Below are 27,978 nucleotides of genomic sequence, written 5' to 3' on the forward strand. Positions count from 1 at the left end.
AACACGGGGTCAAACAAGAAAAATGACCCCTCGATTTCACCTTATGTAATTTCAATACTAAACCAATGACCCACTGGCAGTAGTCTGCAACCATGTCGCGAACAGTGACAGAGAAAGCACAGAATGAAATATCTTCTCTAGCTGACAGAAATTTAGACAGCACAGACTCTGATCTGCGTTACATGGCATATGCTGCTCGTCTCAGGACTGCAGTGCGTGCCGGCAGTCGTTACATTGCATATGTACGTTTCTTCGCATCACTCGACTTCCTTTTGTTCGTGGTGAACACTGATCATAGACTAGTGATGTCGGAGAGGCATTTCGTCCCGTAGTACCCCCTGCCATAGTTACTGCATGCTACGGTATTTCATGGTTATATCTGGCTGGGTGCGTGCCGTCTCATCAATCTCTGTGCCGACTAGTGACGAGCCATACTATCATGATACCAGCGACGTGAGCTACGAAGCGTATAAGACTCATAGACGCGGACCCAGCCCAATAGAAGCCGCCCATTTCTCCGAGCCGACAAGAGTAGGTATGGTAGCCGTCAAACGTGCGGTTTTCCAATCTGTAGCATCAATGTACGTGCACGTTCCTAACTATTATGCCTTTTCGTTACGATCGTTCTCATTGGATGATCCCATTACGCACAGGGCGCTACCCGCATTCACAATTCATACCGCCGTCAACCAAGCAAAGAAAGCTTTCACGAACGTGCAAAACAAGAGATTGAAGACGTGGGGTCCAACTATCAGTGGACTTGCTATCGTTCCTTTCCTGCCGTACATATTCGATCACCCCGTTGAGACGGCAACGGACAAGGCGTTCGAGTGGATAGAGAAGAAGCTAATTGAGAGTCAAGACACTAGAGAGAAGCCATAATCGTAATTGTAATTCTACTGTTTACCCTATGCATGCATCGATATGCTGTCTCTAAAGATTGTTGTCTCCACTAATAGAGTCAGGACTTCCCCATCACTCTGATCATCTGAGAAGTTCTCTACTGTTGTTATTCCTCGGGTTTCACGCCTTCTCTTTATTTACATTCGAACGCAGGACCCAGGCCGCCTCTCCAGGGACCGGACAGCTAACTCCGAAGTGGGACCCATGATCAGGAGACCATGCTGACATCAAACTTCGAAGCCAGGCAAGTAGTAATTATATAATAGGGGGAACAAACACAAATACTGTTATTTGACAAATGGACTGATGGTCAGTGCAGAGCAAAGCACATAAATATACAATGCACCATGCCATGTATGCAATTAAATCGTATGATTGTAACTTCCTACTCGTGATCAGATAACAATGTTATGTGCGGTATGTTACAGTGTAGTGCGACCGAGTGCGAGTGGAATCGAGCTGATGGAGCTTGGCGGAATAACTCCGACTTCTGTCACGACTGCCGTGATACTTGAAGGAGGCGTCAGGTCGTAAAGCGGATTGAGGATTTCTAGATTGAGCTGTTTGTTGAGGGTAAGTGTATCTTTTGACCGAGTGAGGGGGAAGGACGAAAATATATCGCCAGCTGGTGCTACAGGGTGTTAATATTAGTTTGAGATGAAGGATACCGACTACGAGAAACGTACCGAGCTCGTTCTTGGTAAAACTATCTAGCTGGATTGTTTCCGCAAATTTGTATGTCTCGCAGCAAACAACGACAGGAACGCTGTGCTGTTTTGCCATCATAGCTACGAGGGCCGTGCCTGCACGGGAAAATACGGCGCCGTTCGAATGTAGGGAGTGAGCGCCCACTAAGACTGTCGACACCTCTGTGATGACAGATCCAATGGATGGCAGAAGGAGATAAGTGCAGGGAATGCCCATGGCAGAAAGTACGGAGAGAAGCTTCTTGCCTATTCCGCAGGCCACAGTATGAGATTGCAAACGGGGCTATGATAATAGGGCCTCTTGCCTTCTAGCATTGGCCGGGAATCGACGACCACAACCGAGAATTGCTTCCCATCATCCCACGCACCGACCAGAACTTGTTCTACAACTGAAGATCTGAGCAAATAATCATGAGCGGATGATAATGGGAAGGTGTGAAGCTTGTTACCGAGCATACGTCAGAATGACGTCTCCGTCTTTGATCTTGGTCCCTGCAGTCTCTTGGATAACTTGATCTGCTATAGTAATTCGTTCGCTGATATAATCATCTATCTTTTGACAAAGAAGATTTTTCGCCTGAAGAGTGAGTGAGTGCCATGTATGACAGGGACAAATGATTGAAACCGACATCCTGCTCCGGAAGGTCGATATCCGATCCACTGATCTCTAATTTGAGCTCCCGAATGGCATTACCCATAGTGACAGACATGGGGCGAGCAGAAACAAGATGAGTGATTTGAGGCGAAAGATGTGTCAAGAGATGCCTCGAGAGCGTATTGTTAGGAGGAGTGACATAGTCTTGTATCACCTTGATAAACATCAGCAATGTTCGGTAGACCAGGACGATCGTAATGTACAGTTTTAAAGGCAGTCAGGGTGGAAATACAGCGCGCATTTGCCCCTACGATCTTGAACTCCGAAAATTGCAATCCGAGGCGGATGATAGCGGGGTGTATATCTCCCTTACTAGGGCCAGGGGGTTTGGGGAGGCCAAAATGGGAGAATATCCGCAAACCACGAGCAGAGTCATCGGATGTGGTTTCTTTTGTGTCCTTCGTTGGTTTTCCATCGGGACCTTTTCCACCCTTCTTGACTGAAGCACTAGTGCTTGCAGCAGGTGGTGCGCCTTTCTTCACCTGAGCAGAATTCTGATTAGATCCGCTAGGTTGGGGACCAGCTGCTTTAGTAGCAGCCTTTGCAGCTCTCTGACGCTCTTGTTGTTCGCGTCTCTCCGCTTTGGTCATCTGCTTTTGAGACTTGGGGGGCTGATTCTGGGCCTGAGATGATGATGCTTCGGCATGAGATGGAGCAGGAGCGAGCTTGATCGTGGATTTAGAAGGAAGAGCGGACATTACAATAGTTGTAGTTGCGCTCATCGTTTCAGTAGATTATTTGACGAAGTTAAAGGGTTAATGATCAGAAGAACAGTAGACATTACATTCAACTTTGCTTGATCGTTTCCAATCGTACCGAGTCATAGTCTGGGGAGCGTGGGAACTTTGATTACATCAGCATATATTCTCACGGCCATCATTTTGCTTTGTCGTGGCAGTCGGCGCGCCGCCGCTAGAGTCCTTGCTCGTGGACGATCACATTATAATCTTCGTTTACATCGGAATTACGGTACAATGGTATGTTCTCTAAAACTTCGAATTGGGCTTTCATTGACCTTATTTATAGGGCGTTCCCGCACTGTTCCGTTGGTTGAGCAAGAAATATCCGAAAATTGGTGAGCAAACGGTGCTTTACCGGTATCTGCTTGGCTAACAGTTACCAGTATCATCTGTCGTTGAAGCGGAGGAGGAGGAAGTTCTCGACGCAACTGGGGATCCTATTAAACTTCCCGTTGACATTTCACAACCTAACCCCAATGGCGAGGAATTCGACAGCTTATACCTGGATATGAACGGTATCGTGAGTGATGGTAGTAAATACGTTTTTCGTGCTGACCATCCGTACGCACAAAGGTCCATCCTTGTACTCATCCCGAAGGCAAAGTACGCATACTTTGTTCTATAAATTTGTTTTACTCCCTGACTCGTCTTTCGCAGCCGGCTCCCGAGACGGAGGAGGAAATGATGCTTGAAGTCTTCAAATACACTAACAGAGTGGTTAACATGGTGCGGCCGCGCAAACTTCTTTTCATGGCTATTGGTGCGCTTTACATTTATGTTGTCTCATGCCACGAACTTACTGCAGAGTGCAATTAGACGGCGTTGCACCTCGTGCCAAGATGAATCAACAGCGGAGTAGACGGTTCAGGACTGCTCAAGAAGCAAAAGACAAGGCGGAAGCTCATAAACTTGCTGTCGCTGAGTGGGAAGGTACGTTATTCTCAGAACCAATCTATGCTGTATTTCTGACCGATTTCATCATTGCAGCTATGGGTAAGACTATTACCGATGACGAGAAAAACAAGGAATCTTGGGACTCTAACGCTATCACACCCGGTACGCCGTTTATGGACCTTTTAACAGCGTCGTTACGGTACTGGGTCGTGGAGAAGATGAATACTGATCCAGGGTGGAAAGATGTACGTAGTGAATGTTTCCTAGGGATCCTTCTGACTTATTTCTGGTATAGCTGCAAGTCATCATCTCGGATGCAAGTGTGCCTGGAGAAGGAGAGCATAAGATTATGGACTTCATACGCAGACAACGCACAAATCCCGGTCATGAGCCTAATACTCGACACGTAATTTATGGTTTGGTGGGTTGATTTTCAGCTATCGTGCTCTGTGTTATTGACCGTATGTTCAGGATGCTGATCTCATTATGCTCGCCCTCGCGACCCATGAACCATATTTCCGAGTACTTCGGGAAGATGTGTTTGCGCAGGACAAAGGTTCCGGGTGCCGAATGTGTGGACAAGAAGGTCACTATGCCGCTCAATGTACAGCACTGAAATCAGAGATTAAAAAGCCTCCTCCACCGGAAAAAAAACCGTTCATTTTCCTCGATGTCGCCATTCTGCGCGAGTATCTGGAATCCGAGTTGAATGTGAACAATACGCCCTTCCCTTTCGATTTGGAAATGGCTATTGATGACTGGGTGTTACTCATATTCTTTGTCGGCAACGATTTCTTGCCGCATTTGCCGTCACTTGAGATTCGCGAAGGAGCGATTGATACTCTCTTGAGGATCTGGAAGATGGAGTTGCCCAGAATGGGTGGATATCTGACGAACCATGGTCAACTAGTGCTTAGTCGTGCGCAGATCATATTAGAGGGACTGGCGCGACGAGAAGATGAGATCTTCCGTAAGCGACAAGAGAGTGAGTATCTATGATGTGATCCGTCAACGCCTTAGAGACTTACCATATCTTAGCTGAGCAACGCCAAGATCAAGAGGCGAAACGTCGTAGGATTGAAAAGTCTGGGTCTGGAGAGAACGCCGCAGGCGATATTCAGTTCGCCGTTCCATCTGCGAAACTTGGTCTGACTGCATCCACTACATCACTATCATCTCTTCCTCAACGTGCAGATAATGCTTTTGCTGCCAAGGCCGACTCTATTGGTCTCGGAGCGCCGCGTAATGCTCAGTCTCTTGAAGTCGCTCCAGTTGCAGCGCAAGCACTAGCTGGTTCAAATCGTGATGTAGTTGCCAATCGAGCTGCTATACGGATGGCGAACATGAGTGCTGCAGAGATGCTCAAGGCTGAGCTATCTGGACTCATTCCTGTGAAACAGAGTGCTTCTGCTCTTAAACCTGAGCCGGTTGTTCCTACCCCTCCACCCAAAACAGAGGCTGAGCTTATGGATGACGGAGATATTCCGGGTCTTGGGAATGCTTCATCAGCACTTGAATTCGTTGATGATGGGGCTGGTGACATGGATGTCGAGCCCAATGATCCTGTAACTCTTCCAGCTGATGAGCCTGTAACACCTGTCGCTGGTGTCAAGCGGAAGCTTGAAGATATCGAGGGAGAGGACACCGATGAAGTGGCTGGCATTGATGAGGAGTCGTCTGAAGATAACGAAGATGCGTCTTACGCCCTGGTAGTCAGGGCCGATGGCTCAGTTGAGCAGGCCGATAACGTGAGGTATGAAAATGCTGTGAAATTATCCAATGCTGTGAATAACATTTCCTCAGATTGTATGATCCCGGGTATAAGAAGCGATACTATCAGCAAAAGTTTGGCATATCAGAAAATGATAATGATTTCCGTAGAAAGTGGGCGCTTTTGTTATTGATTTCTGCACAAACTTGGCTGACTCTACTGTGCAAAGGCTAACAAAACACTATGTAGAAGGTATTGCGTGGGTTCTGCATTACTACTATCAAGGGGTGAGCTCCGTCCGCCGATATGCCTTTATTTGCTGACTCGGTAGTAGACCCCCTCGTGGCAATGGTATTACCCATATCATTTTGCACCTTTCGCGTCGGACTTCGAAGATTTGGAAAACATGGAACTCGACTTTACTCTCGGACAGCCATTCAAACCGTACGAGCAACTTATGGGTGTTTTCCCCCCTGCTAGGTACGTCCATATTGAGTAATAATTTTACTACATAGCTCACCAGTATCGTCAGTCGCAAGCACATACCTGAAGTTTTCCACGATCTCATGACCAACGAAGAATCTCCAATTCATGATTTCTACCCATCAACTTTCCAGATCGATATGAATGGGAAGAAGATGTTGTGGCAAGGTGTTGCTCTCTTGCCTTTCATAGACGAGAAAAGGTTATTGGATGCGATGGCCGAGCACTACCCTAAGCTCACTGAGGATGAAGCCCGAAGAAACAGCTGGGGTCAAAATGTCATATTTGTCGCTGATGAACATTCAATATATCCATTCTTCGAGGGATTATATGGTAAGCGCAAGGAGAAAGAGGTATGCCGTCAATTCTACCAGAACCGGGTTTGTTACTGACTACAACTACTCAGCCCCAACTCATACCTACCAACCTGTCCAAGGGCATTAGCGGTAGTGTTCTACCAAACCCCGATTGTTTACCTGGCTCGACGTATTACTCCCCTTTGAGTTCCATGGACCTGCAAGATATTAAAAATGATCGTTCTCTCTCCGCATTATACTTTTTTCCAAAGCAACTCTCTCCCCATCGATCGATGTTTCTTCCAGGGGTTATAAAACCTGCAAGACAACTTACTGGCGAGGATCTAGCTCGGAGGGGCCGAGGACATGGGCGAGGGGGCGGTATGGATCGTGGCGGTCGCGGACGAGGTGGTTATCAGAACGGCTCTTACAACAACGGACATGGGTATGGCAACCATGGCCAATCACAAACACCGACATCATATGTCTCCTCGTACACTACCACTCAGTCTCGAACACCATACACTCAAGGGCCCCAGCAAGGATTCGGAGGCTATGGCTCCAATGGACGGCCACCGATTCAAAATTATGGTAATAATTATTCTGGTCAGTCGCGTGGTGGTCCACCTCCTCGAGGAGGTGCTCCTCCCTCGCGTGGAATGCCACCCAACCGCGGTGGCCCACCCCGCGGTGGTCCTCCCCGTGGCGGCCCTCCCCGTGGCGGTAGTTCCGGGTATGCAGGTTCTACATCCTATGCTCAAACCGCTCATCAACCGGGATATGGCCGTGGAGGCTACCCTAGTGGGTACGGTGGCAGCAGTGGAGGGTATGGTGGACAGGCGAACAGTGGTTACGGGGGCTACGGTGGCCAGGCAAGCCGAGGTGGCTATGGTGGTTCAGGAGGACAAGACAACAGCGGGAGTTACATGGGTTATGGAAACCAGAATGGCGGGCAGGCTCGTGGTGGCTATGGAGGTGGCTACAATGGAGGAGGTTATCAGAACCCTTCGAGGGGCCGAGCTCGAGGATTCTAGAGTAACTTATTTGCATACTAGCTCGTTAATATTTTCCTTGGCAGATACTTTGTATTTTAGACCATCGATATATATATTTCTCTGCTTTCTTTCTGATTATACCAACAAGTGTTCCGTTTATCTTTGGGGGTGGTGTACTGTCTGGTGAATTACAATAAAACGTGTATGTACACTATGTTCGCGGTCGTATTTCCTCATCGTCTGTTGCAAACCGTAAGTGCTCGAAAGGCTCGCCGACATCGCACTCTCGACAGTGCCGTTTAAATCTGACCATGTGCGAGCTCAGACCCGGAAGACACGCAAGAAATTGTCGCACGGATACTTGTGTGGATGAAGAATAAATTAGAGTAATACAGCGTTGCACAATTTAAAGATACATTGCGCTTGTTCCACAGAGGTTGGGTTCGCAAGCATTCGAAGTTGGCCTATATCAGGTCTCCGATCGGCGGCGTTGAAAGGACAGGGTAGGAGTGATCACTCGATCACGAACTTGATATAGGAGCGCACAACGCTTTGCCGATTGGGAGTCCAGGTGAAGCTCAGGTGGAGCGCAGACAGGAGTGTTGGCACGCGAATTGCTTCCGCGGGATCAAACGTTCCTACATCGATATGAAAATGATTGTACCGCCCTAGGCCTCAGGCTGGTTTTTTGGATGAGTCATGGGGAGCACTCAAATGACTAACGAATACTCCCTGGTCCTATTCAACTTAGTGGATGAAAATTTATCATCCACAGTCCTTGAACGGTGTCTGGCATCAGTGATTGAGAAACACGATAAGGAGGTCGTCTTACGCACTAGACGAATGTTCGAGTTGTATTTTGGGCTGAGTGGCGTCAAGTCTTGGCAGCGGCGTGCGCCACAAAATTTGCAATTCAAGGGCGCTTCAGCTACACGGCCAATCGTCAAATTCGCACGTTGAATATTTGACGAAAAATAGTTTAAATGTATATGACACAGCCAGAACTAGGCTCGTGACCAGCCTGGCCTAATACTAGATGGTCCCACGAGTCCGTGTGTCCCAAGAGTCCGCGCATTGACTCTAGCACACGCAATTCTGCACAGAATCCTTATCCATGATAGATCTGGATTCGCCCAAACATAATACACACTCCCATATATATATTTTGAAGAAAATCGAAGTAGATCTTGTTCCATGGGCAACTTATCAGTGCGAGAGGCATAGAAGGCTCACTCTAAAGGTCAGATCTCCACATATAATTCTGGAATATTGTGAGATGGTTATATACATGATTAGAGAATACTAAAACAAATTTATTCGGGGCACATGCTTGTCAGGATCATCTGCGATAAAGAAATAAGCCCCAGACGTGACAATCTGCCCAAAGCGTTACATAGAGACTGTGTAATCAAAACTCCGCAATGCCGAAATGCTTTACACATGCACAACTTCACAACATTTAAACGGTGCGAATTCTGCGGAGCGTGAAAAGGCATTGCGGCAGACGTGTGACATAGTGTGACAAAGTGCGCGAACTCTAGGGAAAATGCACTTTTCTGCGCGGTAACTCTCCGCTGGACTCAACACGTCAATTTTCGAAAAAGAAACTAGCAGACGTTGTACTTTCGATGTCACGCTATCGAACTGTCAAATAATTAATTTTGTTTGTTTGTGCGATGTGGAGTAATAACTGTTTTGCCAAAAAGGCGCGAACTCCCGTGGACATCTAGTACTACCACGGTTGCACAAGTGGTGTAGCCAGGCGTGGCAGGGCGGAGCGAGGAGTTTGAAATTTGATAGGTGCCGGTTGTGCCAGAGGTAGTTACGATCATATGGCACAAGTTATACGTCTGCTCTCGCTCAGACTGTATGCTATGTTAAGTTTCAACCATGAGTTCTGTACGACCTTTATCGCTCACTGCTCGAGATACAATTGAGAATCTCCCAACGGACTTTACGAGGGCCCTCTCAACGACACAACACCAGCAAGTTCTCGAGGCTTTCTCGCGACTCGATATTCTTTCCCACTGGCAAGGATCACAACGTCCGACTCGCGAAATTGTTCCGGCTCAGATGCCTCATATCATTACTTTCTGCAAGACACGTCGTACTTCGAGCTGCGACAAGCTCTGGAAAGACCCTTGCTATGATTCTCCCTCTACTCCTTTCTCCCAACAAGACAGCTATCACTGTCAGTCACCTTTGAAATTGCTGCAGCGAGATCATGTACGCTAAAGATACAACATTTTCACTCACTCGAGGCATTAAATTTGTCCTTGTAAATAATAGGTTCAGGAGTTCGAGCAGTTTATCCTAATCATGTATTATGTAGTGCTCCAGCATGATGTACTGTTAACGTATTTGAGAGGATACTGTACTTTTCACGGTACAAAAGAAAGAGTTTGCGGTAATGTTACCCAAAGCGGCATACCAGCATCTGTCAAATTTCAAACTCCTCGCTTCGCCTGCCAAATCACTCCGAGTTCGACCAGTCTGACTACGTCAATAAATTCTCACCATCTCAAATTGATGCATAGTCAGACTGGTTACGAGTCTAAGCCAGAACCTCGTACATAAATGGTACATTTACGACAAAGAATAAATTTATTTGACGATGATCCAAAGTCAAGTCACCATAAAAGATCTAGTTCAGGATATTTACCCGGCATGGAAACAAGCTAACTTGGTGTGCTGATTCAGTGTCTTTCCGAGCCTCGGAGTAAAGCATCGGCAAGACAACGACACCAACAAATGCACGGCAAAGAGAGCAAGATATAGGATTTATATCATCAACAAAAGAGCCCGAAGCATATAAGGCCTTGTGAAGCTTACATGAGTACACAAGTCTGTTAACCAGCTTACAAGGTACATATAAGGTGCATATAAGGCATTAAATTTTGATACAAGCCCTGATATTCAACATATATGCTTCGGGCAGCATATATTGACATACATGTTTCAGGCTCTTTTGTTGATGATATGAAAGGTGTATGTCATGTATGCGGTAAGTGTAGAATCTATAATGGCAGCCTTGCTTGTACAGCATATAGGATGCAAGATATAGATTTTACATATGACAGGTATAGGGTAGACAACATGACAAGTATAGGGTGCTATAGACATCATGTAGGCAGTATAGTCTAATTTCACGCCTCACATTGCAAACCACGAGAGAAGTTGATCATGAAGTAGCTTGTCATTGAACATACAGACTGATTTAAAGACAAGACATAGAAATGCAGACATGATACAATATGGTGCCCTACATATCATGCTAAATGTCCCAGACTGTTCAATGGAGGAAAAATCATGAAGTAGAAACCAAAGGATGGGGATAAAAAAGTGTGATGTGCCTCAAAAATTCAGTCCAAATGTAGTCCAGGGTATCAGCGTGTGTAGAGACAGTGGCTATGTTACGACAAATGGTCGTGTGCGACTAGGATGATCTAAACAGCGACAACCACGACAGTGGTACCAAGTGCTGAGAGTCGTCGGCCTTTACAGACAAGCAAAGGTTGCGTACTCGAATGTAGCTCATGGTGGTTAACGAGGGGTTACGCTGAGATGATAGCGGTTTACAGACAGTGAGAGGCATCACTGAAGGTATGAGTCGATGTCGAGCAGGTAGCTTTAGCGGGACAAGGAGTTCAAGGGTAAACCTAGTAAGATTAAAGTAAGGAACGTCTACTGTTAATCTTCGACCTTATATAAGGCTACTCTTCATATCTAAGCTCAGCCTAAAGCTGGGTTCTAATCTGCTTATCTACATGAGTCAGAGATAGCGTCCATGAGGCGGGCTTCTATCGTAGATAGGGTCCATGCGGTACCCTTCTATCAGTACATGAGGCAGCACGAGGCTTGCCTTCTATCTTGATAACATAAATAGGTCTTCTAGACCTATGTCGTCATGTGTCGTCATGTGCGGTCCAGACCGCTTATCTAAGCCAGCAGTTGCCGCTTATCGTCTATCATCATCTGTCGTCATCTATTGTCATAGAGCTGGTGAGACTCCGGTATCGTCTATAGCCGTGCGGTGGCAGAGGGCTGTTCTGCTGGCAGGGGACTCATGCCATGTTACTGTAACAGGCTAGCTCGCTGTCGTCGTCGTCGATGACTGTACTGAAAATGCTGCCACTTCCCACCCACTCCTCGATAAATTGGCCCTCGAGGGAAATGCTAGAATCCCAGAAGGACCATTTCCCGCCTGGGAAGTCGGGATAGGTAGCAATGAATGCATACCAGAACGCTTCCCAGCCCCAAGCCCATTCAGGCGTACTCAGATCCACGGATTTCACGAGCCATGATTGGATGTTGTCCAAGAGTTCCGCCCAGTGGTCAGAATCTGTGTGGTCGAATGTTGGCGGAAGTGGAAGGAAAGGAAATGACATGTCGTTATCAGTTACAGAGTAAGATTGACTGAAAGTCGTGGACTACAGATACACACTGTCAGTCTTGTTGCAAGAGTTTGGTGCAGATACATACATTATTTGAGGGATGAGGCTGCTGAGATGCTATCTCGATTACCGGTACCATGAATGATTTGTATTCGTCTTTCAAAGACACAGAAATTTCAATAGGCTATAGAACATCCGTCAGTAAAGGTAGCTGTTATTCAAGAAAATCAGATCACATACAATATTTGAATGAGCGAGGTGACGAGGTACTGCACCTGAAAACCATACCAAGAGTGACAACGGCTGTAGAATGACATCTTTTGATTCAGCGAGTTGCATATCTGGATAGAAGATTGAGCTTGAAAATTGATGAGGTTGAAGAATTGACATGATGCCTCCAGGCCTCAGCACTGTTGATGGGACTTAAGCGCTCTCAAGCTGACCGTTTGGACTTTGCCAAAATTCGCCCAAGAAATCACGTGATCCGATGAAGGTACAACAATTCAGATGGTGAGTCTGAACAATGTTGGGTCTTGCAGAACCTAGCTGCTATTCGACCCTAAAGGGTTTCTGGACCAGGCTCAAGGCTCAGAGGAGAGGAAATGTCATAAAAACTGCTCAAGACTCAGACTCATACTGGTAACTGGTGAAAAGGTAACTTCATTATGTAAGCTACAAAGTGCCAACATAAGGTAAGGTAAAGACAGTCTCTACAAGCCTAGCCAGAAATGAATCCCTACACCGAAACAGTCACCTTCAGAATCGCAAGTCTATTATTATCACACTCCAATCACTCGACAAAAGGTTCCATGTCTGCCGCACTGCGGTCTGTTGATGGTATAAGTAAGTTTTGCGCTCAACGTGAATAGCATTTACTGATGTTAAATGCAGTCTTGCAGTTTTGCGGAGCATCTCAGGTTGTTTGCAACGTGTGTCTGAAGCGTGATAATGCTCTGCGCACCATGCATTCCAAGCATGTACTGAAGCATGTTGCCACTGGCCTACATCAGTGTCGTGCCAGGGCCTGGACATCAATGGGCTCGAAGGCTCCTTCCCAGCAGCAACAATGAAGGCAGCGGCGCCATCATGAAGCAGAACGTTTACCTTCACCTGCTGACGGCGACTCGTATTTTACTTCTAGCGCCATGGACGTCGACAATGCTGTCCATATCCCGGATACACATGGACCAGACCACGAAGTAGTACCAGTTGCTGATCTCTGGGATGCAATCTCAAGCAGTCCTTTCTACCAAGTCAATGAGACATGTGATTTGTACGAGGAGTTGCAGTCTGCCCTTGCTTCAGGGGAACAATTATTTTCCATGCCGCTCGCCCCAGCGAGTGAAGAGATTGGCTTTGATGATGAGACGGAATCAGACTTTGGGTTTGAACTTTTAGGTGAGACACTGTTTCATTCCGTGCAGGAGGCTTATTTACATCATTAGATGATTGTACATTGACCGCCTCGCATGATACAAATCTGAACTGTCCAGTTTCGCCTGACAATCCAAATTATCCCTGGCCATCAAAAGCTGTATGTTTCAACATCTTCGTGCATTTTCACTGCTAACCTATCATTTAAGCACTATATTACCGCATTACTATTTAGTTCTCCAAGGCTGCCATTCTCCGAGGCGCAGAAAAAGGCGGTTCTATCTTGGGCAAAGGAACTTGGCGCCCATGATGTTCCCTCGCTATACGCATTGAATCGGCTCCAGGAATCTGTTCGAATGCTTGTCGGCAATCCAACGGAAAAGATAACTGCACGTTCGGGCAATATATTTTATCTCAATGATGTTGGAAAAGCCATCGCCAAGGTACGCAGTTCCGACATGATCTCATCTCTCAACACTGACATCGAATGTTCTCATTTAGGACTATGCAAACCCCCTCACACGTTTTGCGATGCAGGATTACCCTGAAGATGGCGGCAAGGGAATGTCACAGGTGTTCAATGGAGAGAAAATGCTGTTTGAACTCCCTTCGCCCCCTGCAGCAAAAGTTGATGGAGAGATCTACTTCATGAATGAGCTCTTGCAGGATGCGTTGGGAGACTACTTTATACCCGAGTGCTTCTTTCTTGCATCATACTCGTTGACGAATGATGGTGCGGACAAGCAGCTACATGCACTTGGCCGCACTGTACAACGAACAGAGGTGAGTCCGTTCTTCGCATACTTTCACTTTTACTGATAGACTTAGGATGGGTTTATTGTCAGTGACGAGCGGGAGGTGATTCCAACATCTAACTTTCGAAGGTCTTTCAGGGAAATATCTGTCAATGATGATGAACTCGCTTGTGGGCTGACGGAGTCATCACACAAGTATGCGAAACTCGTGCCGAATCCTTTGCGCGCGAAATCCCAAGGATGTATGGTGTATTCGGTCCCTCTCATAATCTTCATGGACAACGTATCCGGCAATATATCCAAGCAATGGAACAAGCACCATGCAGTGTACATGTCGAACGCGAATCTACCTCGCGAAATGCTTGAGAAAGAGTTTTGCATTCGATTCATCACGTCATCTCCTCACGCAGCCCCAATGGAGATGATGAGCGCCATGCAAGAATCAATTAGGTACGTGATACTTATAATGTGCTATAGCGAAACATGACACTGGTGATCATAGGAAAGCTGCGGAATCTGGAGTCTTCACTTGGGACTGCAAGCACGAAGAAGAAGTTATGCTGGAGCTATATGGTCTGTTTCTCGGTGGCGACAATCCCATGCAGGCCGAGGAATGTAGCCACACAGGGCTGCATTGCAACTACTTCTGCAGGACGTGTGAAGTTGGCGGAACAAAAGAGTACAAAGAGTCAGATGAGGGCTACAAGAGTATCTTCATGGTATGTAGCATATTCTTGTCCTGCTTGTCACCATGTTGACTGACTGTCCGAGTAGCCAGGAAAACTTCGCACTCCTGCGGGAATGGCAGAAGAGATTCATGCGCAGTTTTCTTCTGCGCTTGCTTCGGGTGCGACATAAAAGATTAAGAAATCTGTCGCTTCGTCAGGCGTGAAGGACACAATAACTGGTTACATTCTCAAGATGGTCGTTGAGCTGGGGAAGAGACTTCGCAAACGGGGTACTGGCGTTCAGGCAAAGCCAGAGGCTGAAGTCAAGGCTATCCTAGAGAAGCAACTCGAAGACCTCCTGCGAGGGAGCGCTCTCGATGACGCCATCAATCTGTTACTGGGCGTGGAAGGTAACATTTATGTCCTCGTTTTCAGCTTTACATTGACCTTTCGTCAGGATTCAATGTTCATCAGGACACGCCAACAGAAATTCTACATACAGTTCTACTGGGAGTCGTCAAGTACTTTTGGGGTCAATCTGTTTATCTTCTTGAGAAGGCAAAGCTTTTGGATGTTTTTCAAATGCGTCTCGACTCTATTGAGAAGGCCGGGCTCAATGCTCCATGTCTCAACGCTGAGTATATCTGTCATTATAAGGGTGGGCTCATAGGGAAACACTTCAAAAGTTTGGCGCAAGTCATGCCCTTTCTCATTCAAGACTTACTGCCGAGAATGGTACTTGATGGCTGGACGTGTATTGGTGAGCTCATTGTGTATGTTTGGCACACAGAGATAGATGATATAGAGATATACTTGGTATGATCGCGCTCTGACACTGCCACACCAATGCTGATTGAATCATAGACGAAGCTTTCCCAGACAATTGAGGATTTCCTCAATGTCACAGCAAAATGCACACCAAGCATTCTCATCTCGAAGCCGAAATTCCACTTTTTGGTCCATCTTTCCGCATACATTCGACGCTTTGGACCAGCCATTCTCTTTTCCACTGAATGATACGAGTCGTTCAATCACATGTTCCGGCTGGCATGTATACATAGCAATTGACAAGGTCCAAGCCAGGATACATGCAAAGTATTTGTGAGGCAAGATATCATCAAACATATCGCGACCGGCGGTTACTGGTTTGATAGTGTTAGGAAAAAGTGGATTCGGGCAGGTGACGCAGTTTTGAACTACCTTGACGAGCATCCAGAGCAAACACGGCTTTTAGGAATTCATATACGAGAACCTCCTGTGACAGGTAATGTGTTCATTGAATACCGAGCATCGTGGATTGTAACATCTATTACTCAAGGAACCGGTCAACTCAAGAAAGTAACTATCAACGATGGACGGCCTGCAGCAGCAAAACCTGTGATGTGGACAGCAACGCGCTGCGCCACACTCGAGCTCTCACAACCTGTCTGTAATGCTCAATACTGCGAAGGCATCTTGTTGATTCTTGGCAATGGTGAGAAAGCGTCCTTAGAAGGCCATATCATTTTCAATGACCCTTCAACGTCCCACACAGCCATTGGGCACATTCGCGAGATCCTGATTTCAAACTCTAACAAAGCTGTGAACCATGTCGCTGTTCAGAAATTTGCTTTTGGACCTGTTTTGCATCCTTCGCTTCACCTCCCCACTCTCGAGCTCACGGAACATGAGGTTGTTATTAGCCCACAAGTAAGTTTGAACACGATCCTTCAATCGAGCTTATTGACATGCTCATGCGGTGAATCTAGGAAATCATCTGTATAGTAAACATCCATCATGACTGTGTCCAATCACAGTGCACAGACACCAGTCAATGTCGCCTTCGTCAAGAGCGAACTGAGACCACACGTACGAAGTCCGTCATTCAGCACAAATCCTCGCCGTTCTACTTGCTCAATGCTTACTCGATTCACAACTATGCCCAAATTCGATCTGTCATTCCTCCGTCACTTCGTGAGACATCATTGAGGGTCGATAATGCAGCAGAGGTTCATTTAGCGGCAGCTCGTCAAATCCAGGAGAGGAAAGCAGCCAAGAAATTGGGTGAAACACCAGATACTGAGCTTTCGAGCGCATTGCGCGATGTCATAGCTGATGTTCCTGCAGTATTCAACCGTCCAGCAGCGAAATGAACCAAGAAAACGCAGAAAGCAAAAGAGAAGGCACCTCCGCCGCAGCCGGGTCCATGACAACACACAATCACACAGGCAGCCACGTCTTCGAGTTCTCATCTCCCAGCGCCCATGCCTTCTCATCTCCCATCACTACATCCGCCTGCTACTGTACCTTCACAGATGCAGCATTCCCTCACACCCCCATACAGCGCTCCCCATTCACATAACTCTTTGCAGTCACCCCCAATGGTATTGACGTGGCAATCATCTCCCGCACTCGGTCCACTTAGACCTCTCCCTTCTCATCCTTGGCCATCAAACTCACCTTCCATGGTGCCGCCAATGTATCCTGGGCAATATGGTGTCCCACCATATCAGTACTCTTTGGGGCCAGCTCTTCCAAATCCCTCATACCCTCCCCCCCCCCCCCCCCCCCCTTCACCCCCCCCCCATTCACGACAACTGCCATATGGACTTCCCTTGCAACCTTCCGTGCCAGTGATGACCTCGCACATCTGGCACCCTCAGGCTCCACAGTCCAATAGACAGTACTAGACAGAACTCCCTGTTCCTACAAGACGCTGGACTCCAGAACTCCCCGTTTCTGCAAGACGCTAGATTCGCATCCTCACCACCTGTCCTTGAAATCCTTCTTCAGCTTTCTTCAACAGGTTTGCATGCTTATCTTTAAAGTTCTTCCTCCAGTGTTCTTCGACAGGTTTGCATGCTTGTCTTTGAAATTTTTCCTCCAGCGTTCTTCGATAGGTTTGCATGTTTATCTTTGAAGTTCTTCCTCCAGCGTTCTTTGACAGGTTTGCGTGTTTGTCTTTAAAATTCTTCCTACTTCGTCACACCTTACATTACAATATATCAATACCAGTATCTTCCAGTCTGCCCAGAGGACAGAGGCCTGAATTTTCATAGACACTCCAACATCATCCAAATAAACTTAAATTTTCATTTTCTGGATGTCAACTTTCGGAGTGTTACGGATTCTATTTATAATATCAAACTTCAAGCAAGGGCAGCCGCTGTGGCCTTTGGCGTTTGCAACAATGTTCCAACGTGGTTATCGTCTGCGCATACCTTCTGGCGGCAACCAATGCTCAAGATCACCTTCACGAGCAGAGCAATTGCCGATGTAGAGACTCATGCCTCTCATTGTGCAATATGGCAGTTTTCACTGGGGAGTACATGGCACGAACTTGTAGCATCACTCTGTGTGCTACCTGCAGCTATCTCTATATGAGGCGCAGCTTTCCCGCGCAACGCGCGCCATGCGCGCGTACCTTTCCCGCGCTTCACGATGTATATGCGTGCGCGCTTTCCTGCGCTGTAGTGCCCTATAGCGCCAGCCATCCGGAAGCATCCATCCACTGTCCACCAAGTTCCCTAGTGCATATATTTCCATTTCTCACATTTGCATATTGTTCCATCTTTATTTTTATCATGGACCCTTACTTACATATATCTTTACATACCTTACTCGGTAGCGCTTCGGCTCCGCATGACAGCACTTAGGCGCCATACTTAAGCGCCAGCAGTACATACTTACTAACTCACTGACTCTCCCACCAGAACGACAGAGGACTTACTGGTTACTACCCACTATTTACCTAGCAGAACATAGTAGAAATCTATTTGTTTACACCTCGCATCTCTCTTCTCTTGTCTTACATCATATCATCACTTAAGCAAACTCACTCTTACTCTCTCTCGTATCTGTATACACACGCACGCTTTCCCACGCTTCGCGCCGTACACGCGCGCATTCCCACGCCTTAAGCGCACCTGCGCTTTCTTGCGCTTCGCATTGGCCAACCAGTAGCGCTTTCAGCACATACCTCTAGATCCTTGCTGCACTCGCTTCCCCTTTAGGGTCGAACGCACTTGTCGTCTCAAGTATAGCAGACTAGGCAACGCGCGACCTTACAACATTTATAGATACAGTCAGGAGCATTGTTCATGCTTTGCTGTATCGTTGAACCTTCACCGAGGCCACAGTCGAACCCAGGAACTTCAGGGGCAAGATCCATAGGAAGGAGTACTATGCCTGACCCTGGCAGCGGAAGCTCATCCAACTATCTGTCTGCTGGAGGGCATGGAAGTAGGTCCTCGTACATAAGATCTAATTTGACTTGCTAATGTACTTCATACTGTACAGATACTTCCCATTCCCCGAACCATCGATCTACAACTCCAAGCGGTGATGGCCCAGCGGTACCTGGCCTTGAAGTCCAGCCCCCCTCTAGTCCAACATCATCATTGAATGAGCCAATCAGCACCGCAGTTCGTCGACGCAGGAATAGTGGGACTTCCAACCATAGGGATCCTATGAAGCTTACACCCCAATGAACGAAACGCTTGAAGACGTATGCCAAGAAGATGTGCGAAGACAATGATATCCCTACCGGAGACGTCATGTGTTTCATCGATGTAAGAAAATTTTGTCAAACCATTGGCGTTGTTGTGTTGGCTGACTCTGGCTTGATGCAGTCTGGCGACATCTTCTTTATGCTCATAGACCTGAAAATTACTCTTATCAAACTTTGCGAGGTAAATAGGGCGAAGAGAATGCAGGAATTGAAGGATGCCTTAGAATCGAAGGACTTCGAGGTGACAATGGTACTTTTCATTCTGCATTATTCTAGACTAACTTGGACCGGAAGAATGGGCTATATAACCGTTTATTTGCATGTATGCTGTCACCAAATATCACAGCATACGTTACTGATACTCAGCATCATATAATGGTATGGCTTCGAAGTCTATTGTTCAGCGCCGCTGAATTGTTTCAGGACTTCATTACCACTCATTCCGATGTCTTCAAAATCCCTCCTGGAATGCTTGAGGATGTCGAACTCAGAGCTCAGTTGGGCAAATCGGTCACAAAGCTACTTACAGGCATTCGGAGTGTCATCAAGAATGCTGTATGTCTCGCTACTTTGTTGATGTACTCTCACTTATGATCATTGCTGTGTAGCTCACCGCGTCAGTTGTCAAGCGCACGAGCATCGCTGATGTGACGAGGGCACTTGCACGCTGACCTGCACCAAACCGGTTCGGTGCATGGATGACTAATGCTCACTCACGAGCCCGATACCCTAGAAATCATTATGAACAATCTTCCTTTACTTTATGGTTCAGACGGCAGTTCAGATAGTATTTTCATTTTCTCAGACAGACTCAGATAGGCTGAATATTCTTGTATATTTAATTTTGCGGTAAATTCTGCTTAGTCAGCAATAACAATGACTCAGACTGAATCCCACACATGTCAAGTAACAGTGTAAAATAGTTCTTGCATAATTTGCCTTGTGGGAACTTTCTTAACACTCTAAATACATGGCTCGCGTCATTTCTACGGTCAATAAAGTAACATTATAACAAGACACCAACAAATAACATAATCAGTCTGTTACTTAATATTTGTCACATGATACTAAGTTATATGACTCTAACAGTCAGGTGACCTATGACCCTAAACCAAATCATGACAAAGCAACCTTTTTGAGATGACTAAAGCTTGATGACACAAATTATAAAGCACATGACTACAGTAAATAGTATTGGTACAATCTGACTAAGCCTATTCCCCTTAGAACGTGGGAAATAGTAACACAGCCACCATAATTTATCTATATAAGACCCCACTTTTTGCCAATAAATAAAAGGCATATAGGGAACTTTTAAGCCCCACAAAATAAATTTGAGTGTGAAGTGTGATCAGTATCAACAACAGTGACAAGAGCTGTTAAGCAACTAACTGAGAGGTCATTGTAAGCAACATCCAGCAATACCTTTAGCTCATCGTCAACAACTGTGAAATATCTTGAGCTCACTGTGCTCAACAGTGAGCAAACTTTTTCTTTGATTTTCTACTGGTGAACCTCTAGTCTTTTTCTTTTCTTTTTTTTCTTCTTTCTCTCTTTCTTTTTCTGTTTCTTTCTTTGTTTCTTTCTTTTCATTTGTCTCTTTTTCTGTTCAGTTCGTTCACGTCTCAGTGTTATTGTCTGAATTTGTTTCAAGATCTTTGTGTTGTCTTTACGTCCATCTAAGCACCGGCTTAGTGGGAAGACTTCAGAAGTTGATAGTGACGCTTGACCTCACTCATCTGAGTAGTGATACTGAGCCAGGGTTTTCTTTGTCTGCTAGACTTTAGTTGTTGAATAGGGGACTTGGTACTGAAATCCAAGGACGTCCGTTCCTGATTCTGTTTAATACTCATCGTGAGTTCCTTGGCAGCAGGTTCAATAGTGAACTAAGAGTTCTACTGATCACTGATTAGTCCTGACCTTTGATTCTACCTGTTTGTGCTGAGGGGGTGATTGCTATAATTTCGCACGACTTTCTGTAGTAAATTTATTACAAGAAGCATTGTTACTGAAGGAAGGGTTTCTCTTATCAATCTATTTCTTTCTGTTATCAGTACCATACTGTTGGGCTGACTTTTCTCTGTTCTCTAAACACTGCCATACCGTTGGAGTGAATCAATTTCTGTTTGTCATCACCATACCGTTGGGCTGACTATATTCTGTTTATTTTATTTTCTATTGCATCCATACTGTTGGATTGACTGGTATTGCTACTGACCTCACAGGAAGTACTTTTGTCTGAACATAGCTTGGGGAAGTGTAAACAGCCACCCACGAACAACCACGTTATCAGTCATTGGTATTTGTCTGAATCACTGACCGTGGAGATTTTTGATTTTGTAGGTGTTTATCTATAGATCATCTATCTAAGAAGACAACGCAGCGGGTCTGGTATGGAAGTTGACTCTACACATTGGAACAGGATCACGCTCCTTGTAAGTGATATTACATACATATCTATTAGCATTAACACTCGTTTGTATGGGGACAGCGGCGTCTTCTGCGAATTTTTCTCATTGGAGTCAGCGACTACAAAAATGCTTCCATTGACGATTTATTTTCCCCTTACCTTATTCCGTCGCTTAAGCAGGATATGCGGCGCAAAGTTGAACGTGAACTTGGTGTCAACATTGCACAGCTTGAAGATGACTTGTTTGGCACTAACGATGCACTTGGGTCTAACGATCAGGCCTCCCCAGACACTCCAACAGGTAATGGTCATGCGCCCAGTGCTAGGAGGATTGAGGATGGTGCCAACATGGATGATGAAGAGCTCGAGGACCAAAGTGGAGCGCAGCTGGGTGGTGGGGATGCTAATGGAGAGGAAGAGGAATTGAATGGACTCAGGAACAGTGTCGAAACTACCGCAGTCTTACTAGATGATCCAATGGACTCCGGATTTGGACTGGTTGAAGGTACTCCAGCACGGTACACCAATACCATCAGATTCTGGAACTTTGTCGACCACTCGCTCTTAGTCATGCGCCAAATATCTAAGGAAGCCTCCTTGATTCCCGCTGAGCAAGAGAAGGAGTTGCAGAAGTGCGTTTTTGTTGGCTCATGCAGTTATTGACACTGATGTTCGGCTAGGTTGTTCATTGAAATATTCCAAGCTGATCTCGCCAAGTTTCCTGGTGGCAAGAAGGTCTCGAAGTTAATTTCGAGGACAAATCCTCGTTGGCAGACTGCTATTCAGACCAAGCTTATTTGGACCACCTAATATTTCCATTCATTTTCACCGCTCCTGCACTGCCGCTAGTGTTGCCGTGGTCCGGTTCGGTCCGGTTCGGAGGGTCCTAGACGAGAACCAAGAACCGGACCATCGGTTCGGTTCTACAAAATGTCCGAACCCAGAACCGGACCATAGAGAACCGTTCTCTATGGTCCAGTTCGGTTTTTTGGGGGTCCGAACCTGAACCGAACCAAAAAAAAAACTGTAAGAGCACGCAAAAAAACATTGACAAAGTACTAAGTAGTATACATGTTGAGTAACTAATCTAATAACATGGCTGCTCCCCCCCAATTACCATGCGCGAGAGGTATCAGGAGAGTGATTGTGATAACGAGGGGTTGACACAACCAGAAATAGGAAAGTGGCAGCGAAGGATGGCGATCATGAGCATGGGTCGAGGATGGCGGCGAGCAGCAGCAGGAGATGGCAGTGAGCAGCAGCGTGAGATGGTGGCGAGCGCGGGTACCATATACAAATAATAAATTTATTAGACACTGAAACAATAAAACACCATGACGCACCTTTGCAGCTGAGAGAACTCCCCATCTAGAGTCGAGTCTACATGCGCTGCGCGTTTGCGCATGGTGCTGGTGGCATTGGATGTGCTAAGCGGGAGGATGCTGAAGGTAGTGAGAGGGCGCTGAACTTGTCAACTTGATGGCGGGAGGGCTCCAAAGGTAGCGAGAGGGTGCCAAAGGAAGTGAGAGGGTACTGGGAGTTGGGTTGGCACGAGAGGTTCGATCCAAAATATGATGCGACGGGTGGGAACGTTACACATACTTGAGCTCCACAAAGCATGCCAGAGAGAACTCACTGAGTAGCCCAAAACTCGAATGAGACCATTGCGCCACCAAGAGCTACATTCCAGAAAACGGGACCAACTTTCCCGGTGGTGTTGTCAACATGTGGCGTGTCCCGTACATGGGTGGCGTGTCCCGTACATGGAGTGCCAACTTGTTGGCCTAGCAGAGCGCATTCAGTTGTGAGAATATGCAATGAGACATGCATATCGATTCACCTTTGGATCCGAAAGTAGGTCATCGAGGCAGGCTGTGAGAGACGGAGGGTGAGAGACAGCGGGGTGAGAGACAGCGGGGTGAGAGACAGTGGGCGAGAGCAGCCAGCAGGTGTGTGAGACAGTGAGCAAGAGACAGTGGGTGAGTGAGACACGGCGAGCGAGCCAGCAAAAGCCAGCCAGAAAGAACAGCAAGCGAGTGAGAGGGGATGCGGTGAGGTGGCGGGCATCAACATAGGCGCAGGTGGTGTGGCGTGTGATGGGTCGTGCGCTGGTAGCAATGGGTGCTGGCCCTCGAGGGAGCCATCAGCATTCAGAGCACAAATACACACCTCTGCAGCATAGCGCAAGACACAATCCCTCCAAAATCCACCTTGACCGCGCCTAACACATCCACCTCCAGTAAAAGGTAGTCTTGCGCAGTGTTGTAGCCAGTCCTCAATGAATAGAACCTCCTGTTATAGAGGTGAGCGGGTGAGAGACTTGAGAGTTTAATTAGTTAGTGCTTACCTTCGAAAAGGCTAAATGTAGCTTGATTAATCAACAACGTGAATCCCGAAGACGACAGTTGTCGAAGTGGAAGTGGATAAGGGTTCAGAATGGTTCGGGAAGGCCGAACCAGAACTGGACCGTTTGGGAAGATCTAGAACCGAGAACCGTTTTCCGGTCCGGTTCTGGCTGGCGCGAGAACCATGGACCGAACCGCGGAGAACCGGACCAAAAGTCCGGTTCGAACCATGGTTCTGGACCGGACCGCGGCAGCACTAACTGCCGCATCCCTCATTTTAATCATACCTGTCATCATTTGGTACAAGAATAATATGTGCTTTCTATGATCTCTCGATGGCGCAAATATCAGTGCAAAAATATTCAGGTAGTACCGCTACAGCATGTTGATGGGTGTGCACTCTACATATGCTCAAGTGTCATATGTATGCCGGAATTATATAGCTTGTACATCAGCCAACCAGTATACTACCAATACCTAGGTCTCAGTATAGGATCTATGTTTTCAACCAAGTATAATTTCGGTGCTCAATCTCAGTACATAATGCGCACCCGAAAACAGCCGATGGACCTATACCCTACCAGCATCGCATTCACACTCTGGCGTCACCGACGTTATGTCAGCCTATGAATCCATCAAAATTGTATTATTTAATTATATATAATACACGCGACGAAAGTTGATGCGTGGAGATCAGGTCAACATAGGACCGATAACCCTATTTTTGGACATAGATGCTATGAATTTTCCGATTGGCCGTGTACAGCCTTCAAGTTAGCCCAACACGCGGGTCTCGAATTTCCAATGTACTTGACAAAGGCTCCGTGTCCCTGTGCGCGTCCGTAAGTCGAGTCACAGCATCTTGCCCAACCACTCAAGGTCTCCAATTGGGTACGTCGTTGGCTTCTCATCCTGTAATCCATTCCTGACCTCATGTTGTCAATTTTCTGCATGACCACGCACCCACGATACAGAGTCCCGATCCCGACTTTTCCATCGGATTGCAAATATTCTCTTTGGCAGGCCAAGTGGTGCATAGGTCGAGCCACCCAAACATAGCTCAGCAGTAGTCAACGTCCCGTATGCCAAGGGCAACGTATGCTCTCGTCTTCCTTCACCAGTGTTCGAACCCATCTATGATATCACGTGGAAAAACGAAACCAACCTCGAAAAACGTTACTGAAAGCAGTTTGCAACTTCCCAATAGCAAAGTCACACAACGTTTTAGCTCAGGCTCGTCTACCACACCTCCGTCGTTGCTACTACAACCATCCTCGTGTAACGATAAATCACATTAGACGCTGGACTCCCTTCTGGCTCTTTATCTGCTGTGCATCTACCGAGTATACTGTCGGTCATCATTAATAAAGATCTCTCCCGTGACTCGGACGTTATCCCATCCCTTGAGTACAACCAATCGTAGGAATGACTGTTTTCCTTATCTTGTGATCTCACTAAGGGAAACTAATACATTGGAGGCACAAAGCATACTTACTTTATACGGGTAGAGTGGTTAAACGAATCATCCGTGGCCTGCCCGGATTGAGCCTCGTGTAGATATCCCGGCTATCATTGGCTCTTATAGTAAGTCTTATTCCTTGTTCGCAACACAGTGGCGCAGACATAGTGGAATACTATGGCATATTCGACAGCAGTCGGTTGTTTCTGACTGGGACTGAGACATTCTTTTACAGCCGAAATCAAAGGCATGGCGGTGTCCGACCTTGTCCACGATTTTCTATCGATATTCATGTCTCAATCGCCTCCCACACCACACGCACTTTCGGATTCTTGGCCTCATGCTGAACTTTGATAGTCCTTCTAACTTTCCAGGCTATCTTTGTCTGTTTCCTATATCACCACGTGTTAATCAGGTGCTGAACAGACAACACAGAAATACTTTCGGAGCATGTAACAGTACCTAACATGCAGTACAAAATGTTCTCCGTCCCAGAGATCTATCCTGATTCCTGATCCCTCTCATAAGTTGGCGCCGAAGAAAAAATTGTACATACACTGACAATGAGATACCTTCCTCTCACACTACTTCCTGTTGTTTATGCGCAGCAACATGCGTTCGAAAACAAGCAGGAGCCATGGACAGCAAAGTATGGCACACAGGCAGACCTCAGTTACACGGGACCTCTGAGCTACTCCCATCTACCCTACACACGTTGCCTGGATGATTCGTCGACAACCTTTGACATCGCTGTTCTCGGCATGCCATTTGACACAGCAACTTCTTACAGACCAGGGGCACGTTTCGGACCATATGCAATTAGATCTGGTTCCAGACGTCAGTCCGCTGTACAGGGCTACGCGTTGGAATGGATGACGAACCCGTACACCCGCGCAGAAGTGATCGACTGTGGAGACGTAAGTTTCAGCCGGTTATAGGTGTCTAAACATATTGACAGAATGTTCAACAGGTCCCTATCAGCCCCTATGACAACGCGTTAGCTGTTGATCAAATGGAAACTGCGTATACCACCCTTTTGGCACGACCCGTGAATGGAAGCGCTAGTGCGCGCACCGCAAAGCTTGCACATGACGGAGTGGAGCACCCTCGTATACTGACATTAGGTGAGCCCTGGACCATGGTTTCGTCTGCGGATATGTAATTGATCATGTACTGCTAGGCGGAGACCATACCATCGTAAGATAGCATGATGTACTTACATCCTCCGGATTTCACATGTCAAATGATCCCTAGGTGCTTCCGATTCTTCGATCTCTTCATCAGGTTTATGGACCCATATCTGTCATTCACTTTGATGCACACATCGACACCTGGCCGAGCTTGGGCGGCATTACCGAACAGTCCAAGGTCACGCACGGGACATTTTTCACATTGGCGTTTGAGGAGGGACTCATGTCCAACACCAGTATTCATGCTGGGATCCGGAATAAACTGCAGGTCAGGGCGTTCCGTGTGTCTTAAGTTTGCTCGAGCTGACGCACTTTGAATGGACAGGGCCCTGAGCTGATCGAACACGATGAAGAAGTTGGCTTTGAGCTTATTATGGCTGAGGATATCGACGTCCTTGGAACAGATGAGATTGTCAAGCATATCCGACAACGCATCGGTAACTCCCCTGTTTACCTGAGGTGTGTCTCGAGCAATGCGTTGCTGATCACAATATTGATTCCCGCCTCAGCTTTGACATTGACACCATCGGTCTGCAGATGTTCCAATTGATCCCTCATCGCTGTAAACTAATCGCTCTCTGATAGACCCTAGTCAGGCACCTGCAAGTGAGCGCAATATCACTAGGGCAGTTTTGAAGTTATTAATGCCTAGGTAGCTGGTACACCAGAGCCTGCTGGATGGACCGGTCGAGAGACCAAGCGAATCCTTCGAGGTCTTGCTGGATTGAACTTTGTGTAAGATTCTTTTTATCATTCACGGGCCTGTATAAACAGTTGATGACTCATTTGTAGTGGGGCTGACATTGTCGAGGTTGCTCCAGCATACGATAATGGTAAGATCCATCTCCCTAATTTGGAACGAGGGGGCTCATCGTTCAATCCAGCCGGTGATATCACTGGTATCCTTGCTGCTGGTCTTGCAGATGACTTCCTTGCCCTGTTGGTCACCGACGAGCCGCCTAGACGGCAAGTAAAACGAAGGCAAACACTCGCTGACGAGCTCTAGAACCCAGAAGACGGCTTTCTGTCAGCACTCATGCTAGGTTATTGTTCCAAGGCAAGCCTCTGTTTCACAACAGAATACAGAGGGTATCTGAGTAGATGAAGTCCTACCATCAAATCTTTTATGGTCCATTGATAAAAAAATATGCAGTACGTAGACAAGCCGCCACCTGCGGTCGTTGCTTATGATTCCGAGTAAAATTCCGTTCATTACAAAAGCAAGCGCTTGTATACGATATTGACACTATCTCTTTCTTCTTTCGTTGACGCAAATAAACAGAGTGTATCAAAACGATGTCAAATGTAAGGCCAGCCACGATGTTGTAGTAACCAGGTCCTAACACTTAATGTCTTTGATGAAAAGAATACAATGCTCATGAACGGTGCGTAAAATGGCACCTTGCACTATGGCGTGCTCAGAAGTAGAAGATAAAGGGGTTTTGACCAGCCGAGGACGAGCTTGCGGATGGTAGCAGCGAACGGGAATGCTGCAAAAACATATTGGGAG

At 46.7% G+C, this 27,978-nt stretch overlaps 10 protein-coding genes across 10 annotated transcripts; 6 read left to right on the forward strand and 4 right to left on the reverse strand.

Annotated features, from left to right (window-relative positions):
* The first annotated feature begins 71 nt into the window (after positions 1-71).
* On the forward strand, positions 72-979 carry F5147DRAFT_667881 (mitochondrial 18 KDa protein-domain-containing protein). The gene is made up of 4 exons (XM_041435306.1): positions 72-242; positions 299-387; positions 450-581; positions 654-979. Exons 1-4 carry the CDS (start codon positions 93-95, stop codon positions 880-882), a joined length of 600 nt encoding a protein of 199 aa, XP_041299135.1. The 5' UTR covers positions 72-92; the 3' UTR covers positions 883-979.
* On the reverse strand, positions 980-3,044 carry F5147DRAFT_667885 (uncharacterized protein). Its single transcript, XM_041435307.1, has 7 exons — positions 2,469-3,044; positions 2,240-2,419; positions 2,060-2,187; positions 1,916-2,007; positions 1,590-1,856; positions 1,250-1,534; positions 980-1,187 (listed from the first exon to the last, which is right to left on the reverse strand). The coding sequence occupies exons 1-6, from the start codon at positions 2,985-2,987 to the stop codon at positions 1,326-1,328; spliced, it is 1,395 nt and encodes a 464-aa protein (XP_041299136.1). The 5' UTR covers positions 2,988-3,044; the 3' UTR covers positions 980-1,187; positions 1,250-1,325.
* Positions 3,045-3,222: 178 nt separating this feature from the next.
* F5147DRAFT_603144 (exoribonuclease 2) lies at positions 3,223-7,584 on the forward strand. Its single transcript, XM_041432269.1, has 14 exons — positions 3,223-3,242; positions 3,292-3,340; positions 3,389-3,525; positions 3,579-3,765; positions 3,822-3,935; positions 3,993-4,144; positions 4,195-4,320; positions 4,371-4,884; positions 4,938-5,652; positions 5,703-5,783; positions 5,840-5,897; positions 5,945-6,090; positions 6,143-6,446; positions 6,500-7,584. Exons 1-14 carry the CDS (start codon positions 3,240-3,242, stop codon positions 7,421-7,423), a joined length of 3,510 nt encoding a protein of 1,169 aa, XP_041299137.1. The 5' UTR covers positions 3,223-3,239; the 3' UTR covers positions 7,424-7,584.
* Positions 7,585-11,448: 3,864 nt separating this feature from the next.
* Positions 11,449-12,168, reverse strand: F5147DRAFT_565274 (uncharacterized protein; the record flags this gene model as incomplete). The annotated part of the gene is made up of 3 exons (XM_041430750.1): positions 11,449-11,814; positions 11,867-11,962; positions 12,019-12,168. The coding sequence occupies 3 exons, from the start codon at positions 12,166-12,168 to the stop codon at positions 11,449-11,451; spliced, it is 612 nt and encodes a 203-aa protein (XP_041299138.1).
* A 755-nt stretch (positions 12,169-12,923) lies between these two features.
* F5147DRAFT_767774 (uncharacterized protein) lies at positions 12,924-16,707 on the forward strand (the record flags this gene model as incomplete). The annotated part of the gene is made up of 12 exons (XM_041440906.1): positions 12,924-13,176; positions 13,224-13,312; positions 13,362-13,595; positions 13,654-13,935; positions 13,981-14,357; positions 14,410-14,626; positions 14,682-14,754; positions 14,794-14,985; positions 15,033-15,391; positions 15,440-15,532; positions 15,659-16,264; positions 16,324-16,707. 12 exons carry the CDS (start codon positions 12,924-12,926, stop codon positions 16,705-16,707), a joined length of 3,159 nt encoding a protein of 1,052 aa, XP_041299139.1.
* Positions 16,708-18,738: 2,031 nt separating this feature from the next.
* F5147DRAFT_767775 (uncharacterized protein) lies at positions 18,739-19,735 on the forward strand (the record flags this gene model as incomplete). Its single annotated transcript, XM_041440907.1, has 7 exons — positions 18,739-18,796; positions 18,854-18,978; positions 19,060-19,125; positions 19,186-19,305; positions 19,359-19,442; positions 19,488-19,619; positions 19,673-19,735. 7 exons carry the CDS (start codon positions 18,739-18,741, stop codon positions 19,733-19,735), a joined length of 648 nt encoding a protein of 215 aa, XP_041299140.1.
* Positions 19,736-21,457: 1,722 nt separating this feature from the next.
* On the forward strand, positions 21,458-22,303 carry F5147DRAFT_801708 (uncharacterized protein; the record flags this gene model as incomplete). Its single annotated transcript, XM_041443281.1, has 3 exons — positions 21,458-21,499; positions 21,556-22,106; positions 22,155-22,303. The coding sequence occupies 3 exons, from the start codon at positions 21,458-21,460 to the stop codon at positions 22,282-22,284; spliced, it is 723 nt and encodes a 240-aa protein (XP_041299141.1). The 3' UTR covers positions 22,285-22,303.
* A 993-nt stretch (positions 22,304-23,296) lies between these two features.
* On the reverse strand, positions 23,297-23,616 carry F5147DRAFT_667908 (uncharacterized protein). The gene is given in 2 exon segments (XM_041435308.1): positions 23,297-23,372; positions 23,388-23,616. 2 exon segments carry the CDS (start codon positions 23,545-23,547, stop codon positions 23,311-23,313), a joined length of 222 nt encoding a protein of 73 aa, XP_041299142.1. The 5' UTR covers positions 23,548-23,616; the 3' UTR covers positions 23,297-23,310.
* Positions 23,617-23,905: 289 nt separating this feature from the next.
* Positions 23,906-25,178, reverse strand: F5147DRAFT_648114 (uncharacterized protein; the record flags this gene model as incomplete). Its single annotated transcript, XM_041433258.1, has 5 exons — positions 23,906-24,054; positions 24,107-24,194; positions 24,396-24,443; positions 24,783-24,953; positions 25,068-25,178. 5 exons carry the CDS (start codon positions 25,176-25,178, stop codon positions 23,906-23,908), a joined length of 567 nt encoding a protein of 188 aa, XP_041299143.1.
* Positions 25,179-26,039: 861 nt separating this feature from the next.
* On the forward strand, positions 26,040-27,740 carry F5147DRAFT_801714 (arginase deacetylase; the record flags this gene model as incomplete). Its single annotated transcript, XM_041443282.1, has 9 exons — positions 26,040-26,195; positions 26,249-26,419; positions 26,533-26,736; positions 26,794-26,927; positions 26,978-26,997; positions 27,054-27,074; positions 27,125-27,203; positions 27,261-27,301; positions 27,353-27,740. 9 exons carry the CDS (start codon positions 26,040-26,042, stop codon positions 27,472-27,474), a joined length of 948 nt encoding a protein of 315 aa, XP_041299144.1. The 3' UTR covers positions 27,475-27,740.
* Between the last annotated feature and the right edge of the window lie 238 nt (positions 27,741-27,978).

Source organism: Suillus discolor (assembly GCF_016758755.1).
Source record: "Suillus discolor strain FC423 chromosome Unknown F5147scaffold_3, whole genome shotgun sequence".
NCBI lineage: Eukaryota > Fungi > Basidiomycota > Agaricomycetes > Boletales > Suillaceae > Suillus > Suillus discolor.